Below are 22,969 nucleotides of genomic sequence, written 5' to 3'. Positions count from 1 at the left end.
TGTCCTTGGTGTAGGTGACCTCATAAACGAAGAAGCTGGCCGTGGAGAACATGCCCATGGCCAACAACGTCACGGTCAGATGGCAGAGGACAGCGGTTCACTGGGCTGGTTGGTGGACCTGCTCGTGGCCTTGAGCTGTTTGCCAGGCGCTGGGTAGTCCGCCACTCTCACCAGAACACGTCATCTGTAGTGTTTGGAAGCAAATCTAGACAACATACAATTTCATCTGTAAATATTTTAGTAGCCAACATACTGTTATAATATCTAAAAAACATTAACAGTAATTCCTTAATGTTATTAAATATCCAACCATTGTTCTAATTTTCAGATGTTTCAAATATTAGATATGTACATATTTTTACAGTTTGCCCGTTCTGATCAGGATCCAGATAAGTTCTACACCTTTGCTGTTGCTTGATACACCTCTTAAGTCTCTTGATCTATGCGTTCCCATTCCCATCTGTTTTCTTACCTTTGCAATTTATTTGTTGAAGAAACAGGATCCTTTCTCCTGTAGATACTCCAGATGTTTCTGCAGTCTAGATTTCAGTGGTCAAGATAAACATTTTCATCATCACTTTTAGGTGTCTTAGCCTTCGTATCTGTGGGGACTTCATCGGTTTCATTAGTTTCAGACCAGTTTTTTTTTTTTTAAAGATTTTATTGGGGAAGGGGAACAGGACTTTATTGGGGAACAGTGTGTACTTCCAGGACTTTTTTCCAAGTCAAGTTGTTGTCCTTTCAATCTTAGTTGTGGATGGTGCCGTTCAGCTTCAAGTTGTTGTCCTTTCAGTCTTAGTTGTGGAGGGCGCAGCTCAGCTCCAGGTCCAGTTGCTGTTGCTAGTTGCAGGGGGCACAGCCCACCATCCCTTGCGGGAGTCGAACCGGCAACCTGTGGTTGAGAGCCCACTGGTCCATGTGGGAATCGAACCAGCAGCCTTCGGAGTTAGGAGCATGGAGCTCTAACCGCCTGAGCCACTGGGCCGGCCCTCAGACCAGTTTTTAATGCCAGGTTCTGGGTTTGGGGTCTGTAAATCATTTAGGTAGTGTGAATTTGGACTGCATACTCACATGTGTTTTAGGCTGGAGGTTTCTGTTTCTTTATGCTAAAGCTATGGAAGATGTTCTAGACTTTTTTTACTCCTGGGTTGAGACAGGTAGTAGGTCAGCTCCAGTCCCTTTTCTTACAAGGATCTGCTGCCTGGACTGCTCACTATCTGATCTTTGCTCTAGCCTCAAACCATTCAGAGGCATAAACTATTTTGCCTCCTCCATCATTTTTGAGTTTGTCTCTTCTTAATTTTTGGCCGCTGTGGAGTTTCTGCTCTTGGTTTTAAACTCAGCTATTTATCCAAAGGTTATTTTGTGATATTTTATCTAGCATTTCCCTGCCTTTGGAAAGGGGCTGGAAGGTTTTCACGTGTCAGTGTCATCTGCCATATTGCCAAAAGCTTCACTCCTGTTTCCTCTTCAAAATTCAGCTGAAATTTATCCTTGGAGTGGGTATTTTATTTGTGTTCCTGAAACACTCTGTTTACCCCCATTGTGTAACCCGCGAACCTTATTTATTTTTGTGCTCTGACAGATTCTAAATTTGTTGGATCAGGGAAGAATTGTTACTGACTTTGTATTACTATTGTGACCAGTCACCTCCATATCCCCATGGCCTAGCACAGTGCCTTACACAAATGTTCCTGAGATTTATTAAGTTAATAGAAACAAATAATGAGTAAATTGTTCCTAGTTATAATATTCTTGTCTTTGATGTGAAAATCACAAAGATAAAACACATTCAGTAAGCTAAGAGTTTCATGTAATGAATATGCCAGGGTTACTGGGTAAAAGATTAGATGTTAAATAGGAAACACCTATTTTTGTCCATAAATTTAAGCAGCTATTATTTAGAACTTGTTCTTGACTTTTCCATTTAGGTACTGGAACTTTGTGTTCTTCATGACTCTAGCTTATTAAGTTTGCATTCAAATTTGTTCTCAGAGTGTATTGCCTGAGTACTGTTCTGTACAGAGTGCTGTGGAGACAGGACGTAGGACTGCCTGGTAAATGTTTCTCTTTAAGATGCTTATAATCTGCTTGGGGAGACAGTAACTAACTATGTATTAAATTCGGATTTCCCCTTAGTGTCAAATTCGTCAGATGAATTTCAGCAGTTTCAATAAGTAATGCTAGAATAAGAATATTAAATACTTGATTCTCATGATAGAGACTGTGTCTTGAAATTTTTTGTCTTTTAAGGTATTGAGTTCTGTCCGAAGTAGATCACTACCAATTTGGATTATGCATTCAGAAAATATTGAATGTTTATCTGGTGGTAGGCATTGTGCTAGGTATTGGGAATACAGTGTTGACGATGGTCACGTCATAGAGTGCAGTGGGATGGAGTGACCTGTTTAACCAGTTATCATTTAAGCGAATGCATACACGACTTGATGCTGCCTACTATGGAGGAAAAATACAATGTATAACAGGGAACAGAACTTAGATTGAAGGGTCAGGTGATCTCGATATTAGTTGAGACCATTAGGATATGTTACAAATTAACCAGGCAAAGAATCATGGTACCAGTGCTTCAAGTAGAGGCAGCAGCACATGTGTGCAAAAGTCATGAGGTGAGAGAGCTGAAAGAAAGCTAATGTGGCAGGAATGTAGGGAATAGGGAGAAAGAATGTTAAAAGATGAGGTTTGAAGACTTGCAGGCCACATTAAAGATTTTGGATTATGTTTACATTGAGGGTGCTATTGAAAGGTTCAAATAAGGAATGACATGAAATAACTTTTTTTAAAAAGATCATTTTTAAGGCTGCCGTGTGGACAGTTGATTACAGGGGGGCAAGAGTGGTAATGGAGAGTCCAGTTCTACCAAATCTTTGTAGTAATCCAGGTGATAGATGGTGATAAGAATGGAGATGAAAGATTTGAGGTATAAATCCCACCCAAAAAAGAGATATAAATCCTATACCATAGATGTACATTTTATTGAATATCATTCTAGATTTAAAAAAACATGCATATGCAATGGTAGACTCTAAAATGATTGCTTTATCATATGTTAATTTTTTACATGTACTGTTACATGTACTGAGGTCTGCTTTTGAACTTTGCATTTTGTTCCATTGATTGGCCTACCTTTATATTTGTACAGTATTGGGTTTTTTTTATTTTTATTTTTTTATTGGGGAAAGGAAACAGGACTTTATTGGGGAATAGTGTGTACTTCAGGACTTTTTTCCAGGTCAAGCTTTGCTTTCAATCTTAGTTGTGGAGGGCGCAGCTCAGCTCCAGGTCCAGTTGCCATTGCTAGTTGCAGGGGCTGCAGCCCACGATCCCTTGCAGGAGTCAAACCGCCAACCTTGTGGTTGAGAGGACGCACTCCAACCAACGGAGCCATTCAGGAGCTCAGTGACAGCTCAGCTCAAGGTGCAGTGTTCAATCTTAGTTTCAGGGGGCGGAGCCCACCATCCCTTACGGGACTGGAAGAATCGAACTGGCGACCTTGTGGTTGAGAGCCCACTGGCCCGTGTGGGAATCGAACCAGCAGCCTTCGGAGTTAGGAGCATGGAGCTGTAACCGCCTGAGCCGCTGGGCCGGCCTCTAATTGTATTTTTATTTTCTGTTTTCTATCTATTGGGAGGTAATTTACCTACTTCTAAAAATAAACTTGTTTTTCCTTATTTTCCTTAAGGAACCAAATAGCTAAAATAGTTGATAGAGTCCTTTAATGGCCTCATTAGTCAATGGATGCAGAATATAGTATTAAACACTGTAATAATGAACTAAAATATGTCAGATTTTAAAAAATATGATATGAGAATCATTACAAGGAACCTGAAGACGAAGTTTCCTTTCGTCTATGCTCTACTCCATAAGATGTGTGAATACATGAAGGGATTAATCTTTAAATCTGTTATTTCTGTAAAAATGTTAAATTTCCCATTATGTGTTATTTTCAAGAAGCAGTATAGTATGTTATTAAGAACATGAATGTAAGGACAGACTGCCTGGGGCCAGATTCTTGCTTTGCCACTTCTTAACTGTGTGATTTTGAGTAAGTTATTTAACTTCATATGCCTCTGTTTCCTCATTGGTAGAAGGACAGATTGAGTTAATTACGAAAAGCGCTTAGTGCCTAGCCCACATAAGATCTCTGTAAGAATTAAGATGCTATTTTTATTCTGGAACGGTATCCAACAATCCCATTCATCAAATGTATAAAGTTGCATTTTTTGATAAACCTGATAAAAGATTATTTGAAGCAATTAAATTATTATCCTCTCCCCAGAATTTAAATGTGAACCCATTTTTTAGCTAGAAAAATTGACCAAGTGGGTAAAAAAGAAATGCCTGTGTTTGATAATAGGGTATATTTACAGTTGTACCTAGGGTAGCAGTTTTCCTAAAACTTTAGTTTCAAATCCCATTTAGTAGGATATACCAGTTTTCAGTCATTAGGAGATGAGTGTAGAACACACTAAGTTTAATTTGTCTTTATTTGACTAGTGAGTACAGACAAAAAAGTTATACAACTTGTTTTCATTTCTTCTACTTACAAAAGAAATTCTAAGCCTTAAGTTTGCTAACGAGTTACTTTGGTAAGAAGCTAAGATTTTTTTTTTTGTCCTATACTGTTTTGGGAGTATGTGTATATGTTTATTTTGATAACTGCAGTTGTTTTTCTGCCCCAAATCAGAAATTTTGTGAAACCCCCAAATAGGAATTTGGTCATAAATTCTCAGCTTTATTTTCTCTGAGTTATTCTCTATTGGTTAATAGTCAAAGTAAATATCACAGTGATTAATAATAGTGAATTTTACTGTGTACGTTCCCAGAAGATTTTTTACAGCAGAAAACATCATCTCCAAAACCAGCCAATCTTTCCCTATGAAGGTTTATTGTTAATAAGAATAGCCAAACCATTATATGAAGAAAACGTTTCTGCCTCCCTTTCCTGAGCATGTCATGTCGCCTACCCTGCAGCAGTTGTTAGGGATTGTTCACAGCAGTCATTATTGATTTGCATTAATAGATCTAATAGCTTGCCTTTCCTTCATAGTGACTAGTGACTTAATGCCCAAGAGTTTGCTGGCTGAGTTTGTAGTATGTTTTCCCTGAGCAAAGTTAATTGGCCCATTTGGCAAATGAACTCTAGATCGTACCCTCTTTATGAAACCCTTCTCATCAACTGAGCTAAGTGTTAAGTGCTTATAATATAAAGTGAATTAATATAAGAAAATCCCTGCCTTCTAAAGCACTATATTTATATAGCACATATAAATTCAAAAGCTGGAGTAGGGGAAAGAGGGGCAGTAGTATTTGTCTCCTATTAACCATATGCATGTATTATTTTTTATAAACATTTCACACATTTTTAAAGATATTTTACTTTTTAGAATGGAACAAGATTTTTTTTTTTTAATTGGGGAATATAGGAGAACAGCGTGTTTTTCCAGGACCCATCAGCTCCATGTCAAGTCGTTGTTTTCAATCTAGTTGTGGGGGGCACAGCCCAGCCCAACTCAAGTCGTTGTCCTCAATTCAGTTGTGGAGGGCGCAGCTCACCAGCCCATGTGGGGCTCCAACCTGTGACCTTGGTGCCACAGGCACCGCGCTCCAACCACGGAGCCAAACGGCCGCCCACCAGCGGCTCAGCTCCAAGCTCAAGATGTTGTTTTCAGTTTAGTTGTGGAAGGTGCAGTTCACTGGCCCATGTGGGAACTGAACCGGTGACATTGATGTTAAGAGCTCGTGCTCTAACTGAGCCATCCGACTGCCCCTTATTAAGATATTTTAAATAGAAGTTCTAAAAAGTCAGAACATGGCTAAATGTGACAATGATTAAAAATCCTGCCTTCCTGGATTTTTTAGACTGTTCTGCTGTTTGTCAGCTTGTGAAGTATCATGCCCAGAACCGAACTGAGATTCTTGTCCTGCTCTGAAGAGCCCTCAGGGGGACATATTGATCGGTTCTGGCTTCTGGATATTATCTTTGCTATCATTTTGATAATTTTACATTAACTATTCAGTTTTGTTTAAGGAAAAAAAAGAATTAATTTTGAAAGTTTCTTGAGTATGACTTTTTTATGTTTACTTAATAAATACATAATTATATAGCACTTTGTAGTACTTGCCACGTACCAGATATTGTTTTACAAATTCTAATTTCTATCATATACAACTATTAAAATGCTTCTATATGAATTGTAGAAATTTGTTAGTGTGACATTTCTCTTAGCACAAGCATCTTTCCTGATACTATATGTACAGACTTTGAGTAATATTCATTAAATTCATCAAATTATATTCATAAGTATAATTAAAGTAGAAATTAAAAATAAATTACAGTTTTTAAAAATTATCTTTTTATGTTTGTTTGTTATTTCAGCTTTACCAACAGGGACGCTTATGTCAACTGGGCAGCGAATTTTGTGAATTGGAAGTTTTTGCTAAAGTATTGAGAGCTTTGGATAAAAGGTAAATTGATTTCTTGAAAATTGTGGTAAACTATACATAACCCAAATTTTACCATTTTAACCATTTTTAAGTGTATAATTCAGTGGCATTAAGTACATTCACATTGTTGTGAAGCCATCAATACCATCATTACTTTTTATGTTCAGGAAAAGGAGACCGAATTCATCTTCCTCATTGTGGCTATTTATTATGTAGTCAGAGCCAATTGTAGGTGACATCGCCCTTGTGCTTGTTATTCTCTTTATCGTTCTTCCCTAAATTTGCTTTAAATGGCATTTCTTTTTCCTAATCCACATGTCTATAAAAATAAGAATATAGTTTTACAAAATGCTGCTAACCTCTAATATAAATACTGCCAAGTTGTTTCATTTGTTCAAATTAAGTAAAAACTTGTTGAGTGCCTGGTATGTGTCGGGTACTGTTCTAGATTCTGGGGTTACAGCAGTGAAAAAAAGATCTGTGACATCTCTCCCTCATGGATTTTGTATTTTAGAGAGGGATGATATAATAAAACAAATAAATACATGATTTCACTTTTCAGGGATAACTTTGAAATGTGGTCTCTGTACTAAGCCTATAGAGAAACTTCTTGGTTGGTTGATTAAATTTAATCTGTAAAAAAATAATAGATGAGAACTTCATTTTGGTAAAAGAAGGCTGTAGAAAAATTTCTTTTTTTTTTTTTTTTTTTGAAAAATTTCAAAAAGCATTCTTTGCTCTAAGAAAATTTAGCTTTCTGGGATTTGAATTTTTTATGCAGTTATAACCATGGCGATTGTAAAGATTTAGTGTCATACCTCTCTTTCATCTCTCATTTCACCAAATCCCAATCCTTTTTTAAGTGTTTAATATATTTGGAATTAAAAGCATGTAATTTGACATTTTTCCCCTTTCTTTAGAGCAGTGACTGTTATTTATAGTTTTGTTTCTTAAAAAATTTTTTATTGGAATATAATTCACATGCCATAAAATTCACTATTTTAAATTATATAATTCATTCGCTTTTAGTATACACAGAAGGTTTTGTGGTTATTACCACTATCTAATTCTAGAACATTTTCATCACCCTAAAAAAAAAGCCCTGTTCATTTCTGTTTTTGTTTTTGTATCAGTACTTTTTTCCTTTTTGGCTGAATAATTTTCATTGTATGGATAGACTATGTTTTGTTTATCTAATCATCTGTTGAGCATTTCCATTGTTTCCAGCTTGTGGCTATTATAAATAATGCTGCTGTGAATATTCATGGACAAGGTTTCGTATGCAAATAGTTTTCATTTCTCTTGCACATGTAACTAGGATATATATGTATGATAATCCTCTAACATTTTTAGTAACTTCTAAACTGTTCTCCACAGTGGTGTAACCATTTTATGTTCCCAGCACTGATGTACGAGGGTTCCAATTTTACATATCCTTGCCATCACTTTTTAAAAAAATTATTACAGCTATCCTAGCAGATGTGATGTGGTATCTCATTGTGGTTTTGATTTGCATTTCCTTAATGACTAATGATGCTGAGCATCTTTTTTGCTTATTGGCCATTTGTATGGTTTTGGAGAAATCTCTATTCAGATCCATTACCCATTTTTAATTGGATTATTGTTGAATTGTAAGACAATTTGTTTTTTTTTTGTTTTTTTGTTTGTTTTGTTTTTTGTTGAGAGCCCACTGGCCCATGTGGGAATCGAACCGGCAGCCTTCGGAGTTAGGAGCATGGAGCTCTAACCGCCTGAGCCACCGGGCCGGCCCGACAATTTGGTTTTTAAAACAGATGTTAAAAGTTAGTTTTATCCTTCATTTCCATACATTTACACATATAAGATCACGCAGTGATCAACTGAGTAAAGGTACTATGCTAAACTGAATTATTATGACCTCACAATTCATAAGGCAAGACGCTTTTTATCTTATTCCGTCTTAGAAAGTAATGGTACTGTTATTTTTAAAAAACAAGCTAACACTGTCTAACTATGGGACAAAGTACGTTACATTTATAAAATAACTTTTTCCTTCTGTTTCAGACATTTGCTTCACCATTGTTTTCAGGCTTTGATGGATCATGGTGTGAAAGTTGCTTCAGTCTTGGCCTACTCATTCAGTAGACGGTGCTCTTATATAGCAGAATCAGATGCTGCAGTAAAGGAAAAGGCTATCCAGGTTGGCTTTGTTTTAGGTAAGTAATAGTAAAATAGAGGAGTGTTGTGTCCTGTGTGACATGACTCAGAATTAGACCTGCCAGCAATAAAGGATTCTCCCAAGACATCCCCAAAGTCTACATAAGGAAGTCGTGAGAAAAACATCAGCAAAACTAGGTGTGATTTATTGAACATTAAGTTGTGCCAAGCACTGTAGTAGGCATTGAAATGCTCTGTTTCTGAATCCTCATGACATTCCAGTCATGTGTTGGTGTTAAGATCATTTTACAAATGAGGAAACAGACTCAAAAAATGTTAAGTAACTTGCTCAAGTCACATAGCTAGTGGTGGAGCTAAGATTAGCATCTTGTATCTATATGATTTCAAGCCACAAGTCTTTCTACCTTGTGCTGCCACCAACCTCTTTTATCAGCTTACTATCTGCTGTGATATGGGACTTCATTCTTTTCGGGCCTGAGTTTTTTCATCTCGAAAATGATGGTAATTTTGTGTTTCCTCACGCGGGGTGTTAGGTGAGAATACAGACAACATAAATGGAAAAGGATTCTGAGAAGGTTTTGTATGCTATATATATAAGTATTGTTTAATGTATGTATAATATTTTATATGGTTTCACCAAGTCTGCATAGGCAAGAATGTTTCAGGCAATTACTTATTAAGGTTGTTGCTACCTTTCTTTTTACTTTCTTTAAAATTTTTAAATTTTATTTTGAAATGATTGTAGATTCACAGACAGTACCAAAACCAGGAAGTTGACACTGGTTTAATACTTTTAACTAGACTACAAGCCTTATTTAATTTTTATCAGTTTTTAACATTTACCTGTGTGTGCATGCGCACAATTGATTCCATGTAAAGATTCATATAACTGTCATTGCCACTAGGATACAGGACTGTTCCATCACCACAGACTACTTTCTATTTTTAGCTTCTCAAATTAGTGTGTGCATGCACATGTTTTCTCTCTCACATAAGTGCACATACACTTTCTTTGCTAACGAGTTTTCATGATCATTTCCTTTAGTCTTAGACTAATTCTTTGTAGTGGTCATAGACAGTTTGCTGGAGGAACTTCAGAGCATTCTTTTCTGAAAAGAACCCTCAGCATTTACACTTTGATCGTCCGATGGAATTTAAATTGCAACAGATTGTGACCAAAGAAGGTCTGTAACAGTAGTGTGTTTGTGACTTTGACGTATGTTAAGGTTGACATCCCATTCATCACACATGATCATGTAAAACTCTGGGAGAAATTTATTATCAAGTTAAGATAAAAGGCAGGAAGGCTAGTGTTCATTGAGATCCTCTGTCATCTCCACAAACAGTACCAATCTGGTCACTGAAATGAGCCAGATTGAAGAAATATCTTGGAGATAGAACCAAGTCCTAAACTCAGTTATATTATCAGTCTTCATCCTGAAAGTTACCAAAGCAGTGAAAAAACTTCACACTAGAAGTATACAGTGACAGATACAATTTTTTAAATAACAGCTTTATTGAGATATTCACAGTTCACCCATTCAAGTTATTCAGTTCAAAGGTTTGTAATGTATTCACCAAGTTGTGAAAACCACCATGGTAAGTTTTAGAACACTGTCACCACCCTAAAAAGAAACCCATACCCATTAGCAGTCATTTTTCATTTCCTTCTGACACATCTAGCCAAGGCAAACATCAGTCTACTCTCTCTATATATATGGACATTTTATGTAAATGACCCATAAAATACATGATCTTTGTGACTGGTTTGTTTCATTTAGCATAATGTTTTCAAGGTCCATCCATGTTGTAGAGATAGAATTTAATATAAAGAATTTTTAAACAGGTGTTAGCTGGAAAACATAAAAAAGGATCACTTGGGTATTATGAACATAGCAACTGCAAGAATCAACTACCACACCTAGGGCTTGGGGAACCAAGGGATGGGTTTGGAATTATTAAGCTTGAGGAGGTGCCTCACAGAGCTGGGATACTTTTTGGCTATAGGTGCCTCAGCTCTGAGAAGGGGCCCATGAGTCTAGAACCTAGACTTTTAAGAGCAGCACCTGGCTGGTTGGTGCTAGTTTCTCTGACCTGGGTGCAGTGAATCTGGTTCTGCAAGTATTGGAAAACTGAAACTGGAATTGGCTTACAGGAATGAATTGCCACTGCCAGAGTACAGAGCATTACTCCAGGGGCATCCCTGTCAGCGGGAGCCCTGAGGACAGAAACTGGAAGCAAACAGGAAGGAATGTCTCTTGTTTCTCCCCCTCTCTCTCATCCTCTCCCTCACCCTCCCCTCCCTCTCTCTGGTATAATAACCATATTATTCAGTCACTTGATGAGGTCCCTATAATATTCTAAAGCATACTTGTGTCCAATTAAAATATTTGTTTGATTACATATAGTTTTAATTAAATATAAAACATGGGTCTGAGCAAAGTACAGTATTTTCTTGACTCTCACACTGTTAAGACTATTGACACTATTAAAAACGTTAAATTATCATGAGGGGTTAAGAGCCTCTGAAGAGATGAACACTATTCTAAGAAAAAGATGCCCAGTACATTAGGGCTTGGAGGACAGCAATTTAATTTCTAGCTGAAACAATGAGATGAGCAAGCATCACCATCTCTTAGCTGTGTATTCTCAATGATGTGCCACGGTACTAAGAAGGTTAAGTTTATTCAGATTTCTTTATTGTCTTTGGGATTGGATGTGGAGAGTTTGGAAAGTTATGTTTATCCTGCAAGATGAAAATATTAGAATTATTAGACTATAGTGGCTAATGTCAACTCTCAGTTCACAGAGTATTCTTAGAGTATTAATATTCTTCACTCCTTATTTAAGGTCTCAATTTTGATCTATTTCCCCTGGTTTAAAAGTGGTTTTTTTTTTTTTTAAAGTTTCACAATTAGTATCATTGTTTGGAGCTAAAATAGGACGTTAATATTGTTGTATTTTTTGTTTTCGTTTTTTTCCATTTTAGATGGCATTCATTATAATCATGTCATTTTGGCTTTTAAGTGATTTATTAAATTATCTAAAGTGATTGGTTTTTCTTGTCCTTTAGGTGGCTTTCTTTCCGATGCGGGCTGGTATAGTGATGCTGAGAAAGTTTTTCTGTCCTGCCTTCAGTTGTGTACTCTACATGATGAGATGCTTCATTGGTTTCGTGCAGTAGAATGTTGCGTGAGGTAAGTTGGAATAGATCCTACAATTACATGCTATAATGGTTCTTAGTGGTTTTTATAGTTTTAGCTCTTCTAAACGTACTTCAATATTTGAATTAATCTCTGAAGTGATATTTATATGTCACAGTTTCACTGACTGGCCTCCACAGTCTCTTATCCCCAAAATACAGTTGACTGGTTATAGTTATCTTAGTTTAGATTTCAGTATTATGAACCAGACTATGTATATATATTTTAGCTTCGTCATAGAACTTGTTTGTTCATTCATTCAATAAATATTTGTTGAATGCCTAGTATGTACCAGAACTGTGGAGGGCATCAGATGCTAGGAAAATAAATACACTTTTTTCTTGGGTGTGATTTTTTTTTTTTAACCCTTGCTCTGTTTGCATTTCTAGAATTGTGCATAACAAGATTAGTATGTTACTTATAAATAACTGTTTGCTTTAAAAATAATTTTTAACAAATGTATGTAAAGGAAAAGCAAGCAAATTTAAAAGTAACTCTTGCTTTTACTGCCCTTATTTTGTCTGCATGTGTAACATTTAGTTTTAACTATTTTCATATAGGTTTACTCTTTGTCCCCAATTTGATTTGACTTTTCTTAAAAAGAATTTTTAAATAAAACTAAAGGGAAATCAAAATAAAGTTAAAACATAACAGAAATCCTTGTCCTAAGTTAACTAAAGTCTGTCTGGTCAATTTACTGAATTTAATTTTTGAATATTGAATAAAGGGTTGAGTAAATATCCTTGGTATCTTAGAGGTGAGTTAATTAAGTCTGAATCCCCTGTAGAGCTGGAATATAGATTTTATATAAAACCATTGTTGATTTAAGCTAAAATTGAATAAGCTCAATTTTGGTTTTTTTGGGTTTTTTTAACCAGTTGGAGTTCAGTCTTTTGAGGTTGTCATTATCCATGTTTTATACAGGGCTTACCTGTGTTACACGAGTATTCAAGTCCTGAAGTTAATATTGTAATGTGCAAACTTAATTATAAATAATATTTTAGAAGCTTATGGTTATTTCCACTGATATTTTAGAAGTACATGATAAATTATAGAAATACTTGTGTGCAGAAGCTATAAAGGGATTATTTGGGCCTATAATTTGTATGTAGTACTGATAAAAATAATCTTTGTCATCTTTCTCCCTCTCTCCTGCCTATTGTATCTTTGTAGGAATGGGAGACTAGACTATCCTATATGGGATTTGAGGGACTATTTAAATGTTTCTGTGCATGTGAACTAGTTAATTTGGAACAGAAAAACCATTTTGTGTGATTTCATTGTAGATCCCTCTTTAAAGCAGTCTTTTGACCCACAGGTAAAATATTTTCTTGTATGTGCTTGCTTTTTATTCATAGAAACAGATTTATTTCACCCAAATAACTAACGTTTCTTCTGTCTGTCTAATTTTGAGGCTATATAAATTTTACTTTAGTGTAACCAAAAGATTGAGTTTTCTCACAGGGCCAGAGTTCCTTATCGCCTTCCTATTTTGTCATCTTCAGCATATAGCTCACATCCTTATGTTTGCAAGTGTTATAAGCAGGGAGAAGGGCAAAAGGCTCATGGCAGCTGAGCCTGCTTTGTCTGCCTTTTTTTAGTCAGAAAAATATAGCTTTTCCTGAAGCCTAGCTTTATCTCTTTGCTTACCTGTCTTTGAAGCTGGTAAACTGGGACATATTCTACGCATCTTTCAACCCACGTAAAGTGATCAGGGGAGCAAACTTTTTAAAAAAATTTTTTTAATTGGGAAATATTGGGGAACAGTGTTTTTCCAGGACCCATCATCTCCAAGTCAAGTCGTTGTTTTCACTCTAGTTGTGGAGGGCGCAGCTCACTGGCCCATGTAGGAATCAAACCAGCGAAGTTGGTTGTTATGAGCACTGCGTTCTGACCGTAAGCCACCCGGCCGCCCCAGGGGGGCAAAACATTTTAAATTGTGCATATTGCTGCCCTAAATCGACTCAAGGGTATACATTAAGGAAGGAGAGGAGAGGAATCTTGGATAAGTAGCTGTCAACCCAGTGACTGTCCTGGCTGTCTTCAGAACAGCCATCTATGGAATTAGAAAAATATCTGAAACAAAGCTATTTATAATACTAGCTTATGGCCTGTATACCTAGATATTTTGTTTTGGTGAATTTCAGATATCAAAATAAAATTTGTTTGTACACAACTATTATACTTGGCTAAATTCTTGATCATTAAGGCATATTTAATATAATTTACATATATAGTATATGGTTTTGTCTTCCTCTTAGTAGTATTTGGAAAAAAGGGATTCAACTTTTCTTACTTAGCTTTTTTTTTAAGGCAGAAAAATTTGGGGTATTAATTGACCATGTGTTCAACTGAATTGGAAAAAAAACATTTTGCAGAACTGACACTAACGAAATTTTTTGGCCGATCCCAGGGGCTTTGAGCCTGTCGCAAGAGTAGGAATATGTTTTTTTAATTTAATGATGCAAAGCCAGATTCTAATCTGTGGTTGGCATGGAAGCAGTATAGGGCAAATGTCAGAGAATCTTCTTGTCAAATATGGTACCACTGTAGTTAAACCTAGTACCATTTCTCAGTCCTTGTTGTACTCTTTGAAGACTCTGCCTTGAAGACTCTGTTTATGCATGTGTTTATTGCCAAACAACTTCAAAACATATAGGAAAGTTTGAAGAAGAAAAGTATTATTTATAACTGTACTGCCCAGAAATAAGCACAATTATATTGGGTTATTTTTGGAATTTTAAGTGAAAAAAGGAACTCCTGAACCAAACCAGTGGTGAGGGAGGGAAGACTTGAATCTAGGTTGAAAAAGAACCCTGAGCTCTAGGCAGTTAATTTCCTGAAATCCAAAAATAAATGAGCGCTGGCTTTGGCAGCACATGTGCAAAAATAAATAGAAATCGGGGCCGGCCCAGTTGCTCAGGTGGTTGGAGCTCCGTGCTCCTGACTCCGAAGGCTGCCAGTTCGATTCCCGCAGGGGCCAGTGGGCTCTCTACCACAAGGTTGCCAGTTCAACTCCTCCAGTCCCGCAAGGGATGGTGGGCTCCGCAACTAAGATTGAGCACGGGCACCTTGAGCTGAGCTGCCGCTGAGCTCCTGGATGGCTCAGTTGGTTGGAATGCGTCCTCTCAACCACAAGGTTGCCGGTTCGACTCCCGTAGGGGATGGTGGGCTGCACCCCCTGCAACTAGAAAACAGCAACTGGACCTGGAGCTGAGCTGCGCCCTCCACAGCTAAGATTGAAGGGACAACAACTTGACTTGGAAAAAAAGGCCTGGAGGTACACGCTGTTCCCCAATAAAGTCCTGTTCCCCTTCCCCAATAAAATCTTTTAAAAACAAATAAAATAAATAAAAATAAATAAATAGAAATCAGAAGCTAGAAGACAATAGCAGTAACGCAACTATTGAGAGAAAATTCTATACTACATCACCAACTGTTAAAGTAAAATAATTAATTTTCAAATAAACAGAGACCTAATATACCTCCATGTACTTTATTGAAGGAAAATACTCAAGGAATTTCTCTAATCAAATACAAGTTCAATAAAAAGTCTTAAGGTAGGGGAAGATAGTATAGGAACAGTGGTAAGCCATGAATATTGTAATACATAGTTACATGTAAATGGAGTAAAAGGAGAATGAAGAACAAATTGGGAGCTTGTAATAGACCTTAAGGAGTTTTTCTAAACTGGAAATAAAAGGGAAAGTTTAGAAACAACATAAAATAGAAATTCTGTTACCACATACTATTAAATGTAAGGTAAGGGTTTTTTCCCTGAACATTATCCCTTAATAAATAGAGTTGCCTTATAGAATTCCTCAGGTTGTATGATATTTTCTTCAAGTGTGTTATTTTGAACAACAAAGTAGTAGTGGAGAAAGAAATGTTAGCCTGAGAAAACTCGGCCATAGCCAATGTAGGAAGCTCATAAAGAACACTGGGTAGAATATTCTTCTGAAATTTAACATATTTAGAATTATTAAGGAGATCATAACCTTATAGTTGCGTTAGGTATCTTTTTTAACTGGCTTTTTACGTATTAGTTTGAAATGTGATGCTATAAGTGGTTTGATTGTGGAGATTATGGATATCTGCTTGCCTTAGGTGGAATGGAAAAGCCCAGCAGTCCTATGTTTGCAAGTGGCTGCTGGTACCTTTCAATAAAATATCTGGTGATACCGTACCAGATTCAAAAGAGCTGAATATCCAAACAAGTGAAAATGTTTTACTATGAAAAACTGTTAGATGTCTCAAAAAGTAGTTATGGTGATGATGAAGATAAACGTTTTTAAGATGCATGTGAGTAATTTGGATAAAATTGTTTTATAAATTGCAAGGAGGAAATCTAGATTTTTTTTAAAAAAGAAAGTAAATTCTTTTCCTTTTTTTTTTTTTAATTTTATTGGGGAACAGTATATTTTTCCAGGACCCATCAGCTCCAAGTCAAGTCGTTGTTTTCAATCTAGTTGTGGAGGGCACAGCTCACTGGCTCATGTGGGAATCAAACTGTCAACCCTGTTGCTCAGAGCTCATGGTCTAACCAAATGAGCCATCCGGCCGCCCCCAGATTTTAAATATTTGTATGTAACATGACATAAAGATGATTTAAATATTATAAGTTAAAAAATTTTGTATATGTCCCTAAAACTTCATACATTCAAATTGGCCAAAAAACTTTTTGGATGGAAAATGGAGGCTCATGTTACTATATTCAAGTTGCTTTCTTTTGTGTATATATTATAGCCTATTTTAAAAATACACATTTGGGAAAGTGTAGTAATACAAGTCTTAGAAAAGTGGAGAAAAAAAAAAAGAAAAGTGGAGTAATGATAGGGGTGGATATATAATGACTTGCGTAATAGAAAAATATGATAGACATTCCAAATTAGGGTAGTGGGAGTAGGGGTAAGAATGATTGAAAATCTGTCCAGGCTAGTCACAAGCAAAGACAATAAGAAAATAATTATGCCGAGTGAAAAATAATATGAAAAGATTAAAACCAAATATAACTAATCACTAACATCACAGTACATGTAAGTGGGCTCAGTTCCTCTATCTAAAGATAGCAACTGCCAAGAGGGTTTTAGAAAATGAAATCCAGCTATGTATTGTTAAAAGAAAACAAATATTGGGGTGGCCGGATGGCTCAGTTGGTTAGAGCGCAAGCTCTTAACAACAAGGTTACCGGTTCAATTCCGGCATGGGATGGGGGGCTCTGCCCCCTCAGCTAAGATTGAAAATGGCGACTGGACTTGGAGCTGAGCTGCGCCCTCCACAACTAGATTGAAGGACAATGACTTGGAGCCGATGGGCCCTGGAGAAACACACTGTTCCCACGATTTCCCAATTAAAACAAAGAAAACAAATATTAAAAACAAAGCAGAATTCAAGATAAAAACCATTAGTTGATACAAAGGAATATTGTTAATAAAATGTACAATCCACAGAAAGGTCACAAACACTTGTATAGCAAATATGATAGCAGCCATCTACATAAGCAGTGCACCCTAAAAATACAAAGAATTTGAAAAAAAGGTTATCAATACAATGTCAGTTGCCTCCAGGGTCAGTTAATTTAGAATCATAGAGCTATTAAGGAACTAGGTTTTTTCTATCTATCTGCTCCTCTGTCCTCTGTGCTGGGTTTTTTTTTGTCTTTGGCTAACTCCCCAGTGGTTGTATGAATGCTGCTGTGGTTTGAGATACCCCATGCAGATTCCACATTGTCTAGCACAAGATAGAATCCCTTCCCACGCACCATATTTTATCTTTAATGACAGGGAGCCTTTCTTAGAAACCACCCAGCTGATCTACCCTTGAGTCTCATTAGGCAGAACTAGCTCATTTGGTGTTCTCTGAATCAATCACTGGCAAGTGGAATGGGATCACTACCCTATGGTTGGCTTAAACTACTTATAAATACTCCTGAGTCCTGTGAGAAAAGGGGGTCAATGCCCGAACAAAATCAGGGTTCTGCCAACAAGCGTTAACTGGGGAAAGTGGCTGTTGGTTAGGGAGCCAACAGTGCCTGCTACGTGTCACATGCTTTGCTTCCCCACTTAAAATTAAAACTACACCAGATTGACGCAGAAAACGCAAACAGCTAAAATCAGGTATATGAGTTAGGACATTACTGCCAACCTTTCAGTAAATAGAATCATAAAATCCCATGAATAGTTGTATGCCAACAAATTAGATAACGTAGATGGATAAATTCCTACAAACACAAATTATTTAAACTGAACCAAGAAGAAATAGAAAATCTCAACAAACCTATAACAAATGAGGAGAGTGAATTAGTAATCAAAAACCTTCAGCAAAAAAAAAGCCCAGAATGAGAAGACTTCACTAGTGAATTCTGCCAAACATTTAAAGAAGAATTGACACCGGTCCTCAGTCTTCCAAACAATTGAAGAGGAAGGAACTTCCTAACTCATTCTGTGAGGCCAGCATTAAACTGATACCAAAATCAGAAGTAAAGACATTACAAGAAAAGAAAACCCCAGAGTAATATCCTCTCTGAATACAATGCAGAAATTTTCAACAGATATAAAAGTATTATATACCATGACTAAGTGGGATTTATCCCAGGAATGCAAAGGTGATTTCAACATAAGAAAATCCATGAATATAATACACCATATTAATAGAATAAAGGGGGAAAAAACGTGATCATCTCAATTGACACAAAAGACATTTGACAAAATTCAACACCTTTTCATGATGGAAATATTCAGAAAACTAGGAATAGGAAGGAACTTCCTCAATATGGTAAAGTGCGTTTATGACAAATCACAGCTAATGTACTCAATGGTGAAAGACTGAAAGCTTTTCCCTGAGAACAAGACAAGGATACCCTCTTTCACTACTACTATTTAACATTGTCCTAAGAGTTCTAGCCAAACCAATTAAACAAAAAGAAGTAAAAATCATCCTTATTAGGAATAAGAAGTAAAACTCTCTGTTCACAGGTGAATTGAACTTCATCAAAATTAAAACTTTTGTGCATCAAGGACATTAACAAGTGAAAAGACAACCTATGAGAAAATGTTTGTAAATCATGTATCAGATAAGGGTCTAGTATCCAGAATATATTGAGAACTACAACTCAAGAACAACAAACAACCCAATTAAAAAGTGGGTAAAAGACTTTGAACAGACATTTCTTAAAGCGATATGTAAATGGCCAATAAGCATATGAAAAGATGCTCATCATTATTTGTCATTAGGGAAATGTAAATCCAACACAGTGAGTGAGATACCACTTCACACCTACCACATGGCTGTAATTAAAACAAACAAACAAAAAAACCCAGAAAAAGTGTTAGCAAGAATGTAGAGAAATTAGAATCCTTGTGCTTGAATCCTTGTAAAATGGTACAGCTGCTGTGGATTGCAGTTTGGTATAATTTCCATTTCAAACAATGAGTAGTTTAACCAGTTAAGTAGTAATTGCTTTGGACAATAGCTATTGATCAAGTAGATGTGATCTTATGTTGTCATAAAAATGAAATGCTATGAGGCAAAGGGTATATGGGATTTTACTGTGAACCTAAAACTGCTCTAAAAAATAAAATCAGTTTTTAAAATATAATAAGAAAATACCATGCTTACATGGTAGAGCCACATTTTGGAGAGCCTTGAGAACGAACCTGCCTTTTCATTAGGTTGAATGATAAGGCAAAATTAGATCCTCAGTTGGACCAAAAGTTCCTTGGGTCCTGTATCCTGCCCAGTGCCAGCCCAGATGGACACACAGACCCTGAAGAGTTTTCCTTCCATATATTTAATTTGCCCTTTTGTTTTGATAGGCAGCCAGCAGGTACTGTAGGAAATACTGAGCTGTGCTTTTCTGGCATGAAATATTTAGTTTGCTACTCCCATCACATACCAGTTAATTTCTAGAAACTTCGTTTTGAGGGGAATGCCTACAGCAAAAGTTACTGGAAATGCAATTCTTAGTATTGTAGCAGTGAGAGGTGAACACTGCTCTTTTGATGCTCTAAATTTATAGCCTATACCTGGTTTTAATCTTCTCATTCAGCCATTTGGATAACTGAAATCTGTATTTCTAATACTAATCCTTTTTTCTTACGTGTTTTTTGAACTTCTGTAATATCTTATGTCCTGGTTGCCTTGCTTCCACTCTTAATTATAATCCATTCTCCACACTGCAGCCATAACATTCTTTCTAGAGTTGCACTGTCCAATATGGTAGCCATTAAGCATATGTGATTATTTAAATTTAAATTAATTAGAGTTAAAAATTAAAAATCAGCCCTTAGTTACACTAAGCACATTTCAGCTTTCAAAAGCCACTTGTGGCTAGTGGCTACCAAATGGAGCAGGACATGTATAGAACATTTCCGGAAGTTCTATTAGATAGTGTTCTAGAACATAAATCAAATAATCTCTCACTATTGCAACCAGAACTTCTTACCGAGGCCAGCAAAGCCCTATAAAATCGTCCTTATCTCTGCTTTCTCATCTCTTTTTACATAATCCTTCAATCATACAGACACATTGGCCTTCTTTCTGTTCTTTGAAATAAGGCCAGAATTATTTTCCCTTTCTCAGGGCCTTTGCATTTGTCCTGTTGGGAACTTGTTTCCCCCAGATCTTCACTTGATTGCCTCTTCTTCATTTAGGTGCCAACTCAAATGTTACCTCCTCAAGAGAATTCTTCCCTGTCTACCCCAAACACCTCTTCTATGAAGCTCTTAAGTGTATTACCCTATTTTTATCATCTTCATAGCATTTATCTTTCAATGAAAGTCTTGTTTGTTGGTGTGTTCGTCTGTCTACCCTAACACACTTTTCCCCACTAGAATGAATCTTCTGTGTGCATGCATTCTTTCTTTTTACCACTACCTCCTTGCCCCTAGAAAAATGACTGGCACATAATATGCTCAGTCAAGTAAGAGTCTCAAAACTTTATCTCGGAACTACCGTATTTCTTTATTTTTTTAGTTGAAAAATATTGGGGAACAGTGTGTTTTTCCAGGACCAATCAGCTCAAAGTCAAGTCATTGTTTGCATTCTAGTTGTGGAAGGCGCAGCTGGGGGATTACTGGCCCATGTGGGAATCAAACTGGCAACCTTGGTGTTATGAGCACTGCGCTCTAACCAACTGAGTCAACCAGCCGCCCCTCCATATTTCTTTTTACTGTAATGTTTTACTAGATTTCAGTTCTATTTTCCTATGTATGGTTTTCATTGTGACAGGTCGTTGCAAACTACTTGGTCATGAGATCAACAATTTGACAAAGTAACATCGTCTCTCTATTCTGTATGAGTACAGTTAGTGTAGCATGAAAAGTTGTATACCAAGACACATATGTTTTCTACTTTTCTACTTCTGCGTAAGAATATAAGTCCACTTTGCTCACCATTCAAAAGTAGCCTGATAAATTATTACATTTATTTCTGCTTTAAGTTGGAATTTGGTATTATGAAAGATAATCCATTCAGAATATTTGATTAACTTTGGTATATTATTTTGATTTAGGGTTTTAGTCTTTTCTAAAAGCAGATAATTATATGGTGAGTGTTGGGAGAATGCACATTGCCATTGTGTAGTATTTGCCACCTTATCAAGTAGCCCTGTTTCATTTGACTGTACAAATGATTGAGATTAGAAGATTGTTAGAGTATTTGTCATCCCGGATGATTGATCTGTTAATATTTTTGGTGTAGATAGGAAAAGTAAATTGTAAGTACCTGTTTTTTATAATACGTTTGAAGAATACTTCCTAACCTCTCCATATTTGGCTTTTTAAAAAATGATCTTTATACCTTGTTCGCTCTCAGGGCTGAGCATTTTCCGAAAATTGTATTGGCATGATACCTGGGCATATGTTCTAGCCAGCGTTACAATAGAAACAGAAGTACATGTCCAGTCCGCACATTAGTCTCCTGTCTTGTATGTCTCCTGTTGCTATCTACACCTCAGTCTGGACCTAAAGCATTTCATTACTCTTGCTTATTATTAGTCAGCGCAGTTTTACAGTTACTTTGTGTAAAGAACTCTGTATTTTTTCACCAGAGAGGACAAAGGTTATAAAGGAAACAGCTTACAATACTGCTATTTTCAGTGAACTTACCTTATCGGAAAGATAAGGAAAAGTGAATATTTATAAAGCAACATAAAGTGAGTGATAACTGATCAAGTGTTACACAAATATACTAGAAAAAGGAATGGAAAGTAATGGTAGGTAGTAGTATTTCATGTTGATTTTCATTTTCTTATTTTCCAAATTTTTTATAATGAGATTCTGTTACTTTTGGATTTGGAGCACAAAGAGTTAAATGTTAGATGAAGCTAGACATAGCACATGCTGAGTGCACTAAGCATACAACATCTTTAGAGAAGATAAGGAATCAAAGTTGGATGAGATTAATCATATGTAATTTTCTGGGCAGAGTATTTACTTCCTTTTTGTGCATTAGTTGATCCTAATTTGAGCCAGGCAGATATTTCCCAGTCCTGCCTCATTTCTTGCATCTAGTTTCCTAACTCACTGGGGCACCACATAATGGTCTGTAAGAGGTTATCAGGCCAACCATGCTGGAAGTATCAAAAATAGAGGAATATTGTGTGTGCTTTTGCAGGTTGCTTCACGTGCGAAATGGAAATTGCAAATATCATTTGGGTGAAGAAACATTTAAGTTAGCTCAGACATATATGGGTAAACTCGCCAAACATGGCCAGCAAGCAAACAAAGCTGCACTCTATGGAGAGCTGTGTGCACTCCTATTTGCAAAAAGTCACTATGATGAGGTAAGTCTTTTGAAGTACATTTCATTTTGACAGTAAGTATCTATAAAACAGATATACTCTTGTATTTGTCTTAACAGATCTCATTTTCACAAATTAGGTATTTAAAGCAGTACACATTTGTAATGGAATATTTTAAATCAGGCAAAAGAAGTATTCCATGAGATGGATTTTAAACGTGTACGATTTAGGGCTTGTTTTGTTTTTGTTTTTAACTCGACCAAATATATCTCTGCCTAAATTATTTTGATGGGAATGCTCTGTTAAATAAAGCTTTAATAGATGCTTGTTACTGATTATGTGACTCTGGGTAAACTCTCATAACTTGAAGGCATTCATTGCATTAGGAAGCTAGATTTTATTT

The 22,969-nt window shown here is 36.3% G+C and overlaps 1 protein-coding gene across 1 annotated transcript in view; it reads left to right on the top strand.

Annotated features, from left to right (window-relative positions):
• The window catches only part of APPBP2 (amyloid beta precursor protein binding protein 2), a 52,272-nt gene that overhangs the window by 11,810 nt on the left and 17,493 nt on the right, over nucleotides 1-22,969 (top strand). Inside the window, exons 2-5 of the mRNA XM_081029967.1 lie at nucleotides 6,398-6,486; nucleotides 8,509-8,660; nucleotides 11,696-11,819; nucleotides 22,440-22,608. Coding sequence (XP_080886093.1) covers nucleotides 6,398-6,486; nucleotides 8,509-8,660; nucleotides 11,696-11,819; nucleotides 22,440-22,608 — 534 coding nt within the window. The remainder of the gene's footprint in view (nucleotides 1-6,397; nucleotides 6,487-8,508; nucleotides 8,661-11,695; nucleotides 11,820-22,439; nucleotides 22,609-22,969) is intronic.

The sequence above is a fragment of the Rhinolophus hipposideros genome, assembly GCF_964194185.1.
Source record: "Rhinolophus hipposideros genome assembly, chromosome: 20".
Taxonomy (NCBI): domain Eukaryota; kingdom Metazoa; phylum Chordata; class Mammalia; order Chiroptera; family Rhinolophidae; genus Rhinolophus; species Rhinolophus hipposideros.
The sequence above is the reverse complement of the archived record's forward strand: the minus strand, read 5'-3'. Positions and strand labels throughout refer to the sequence as shown.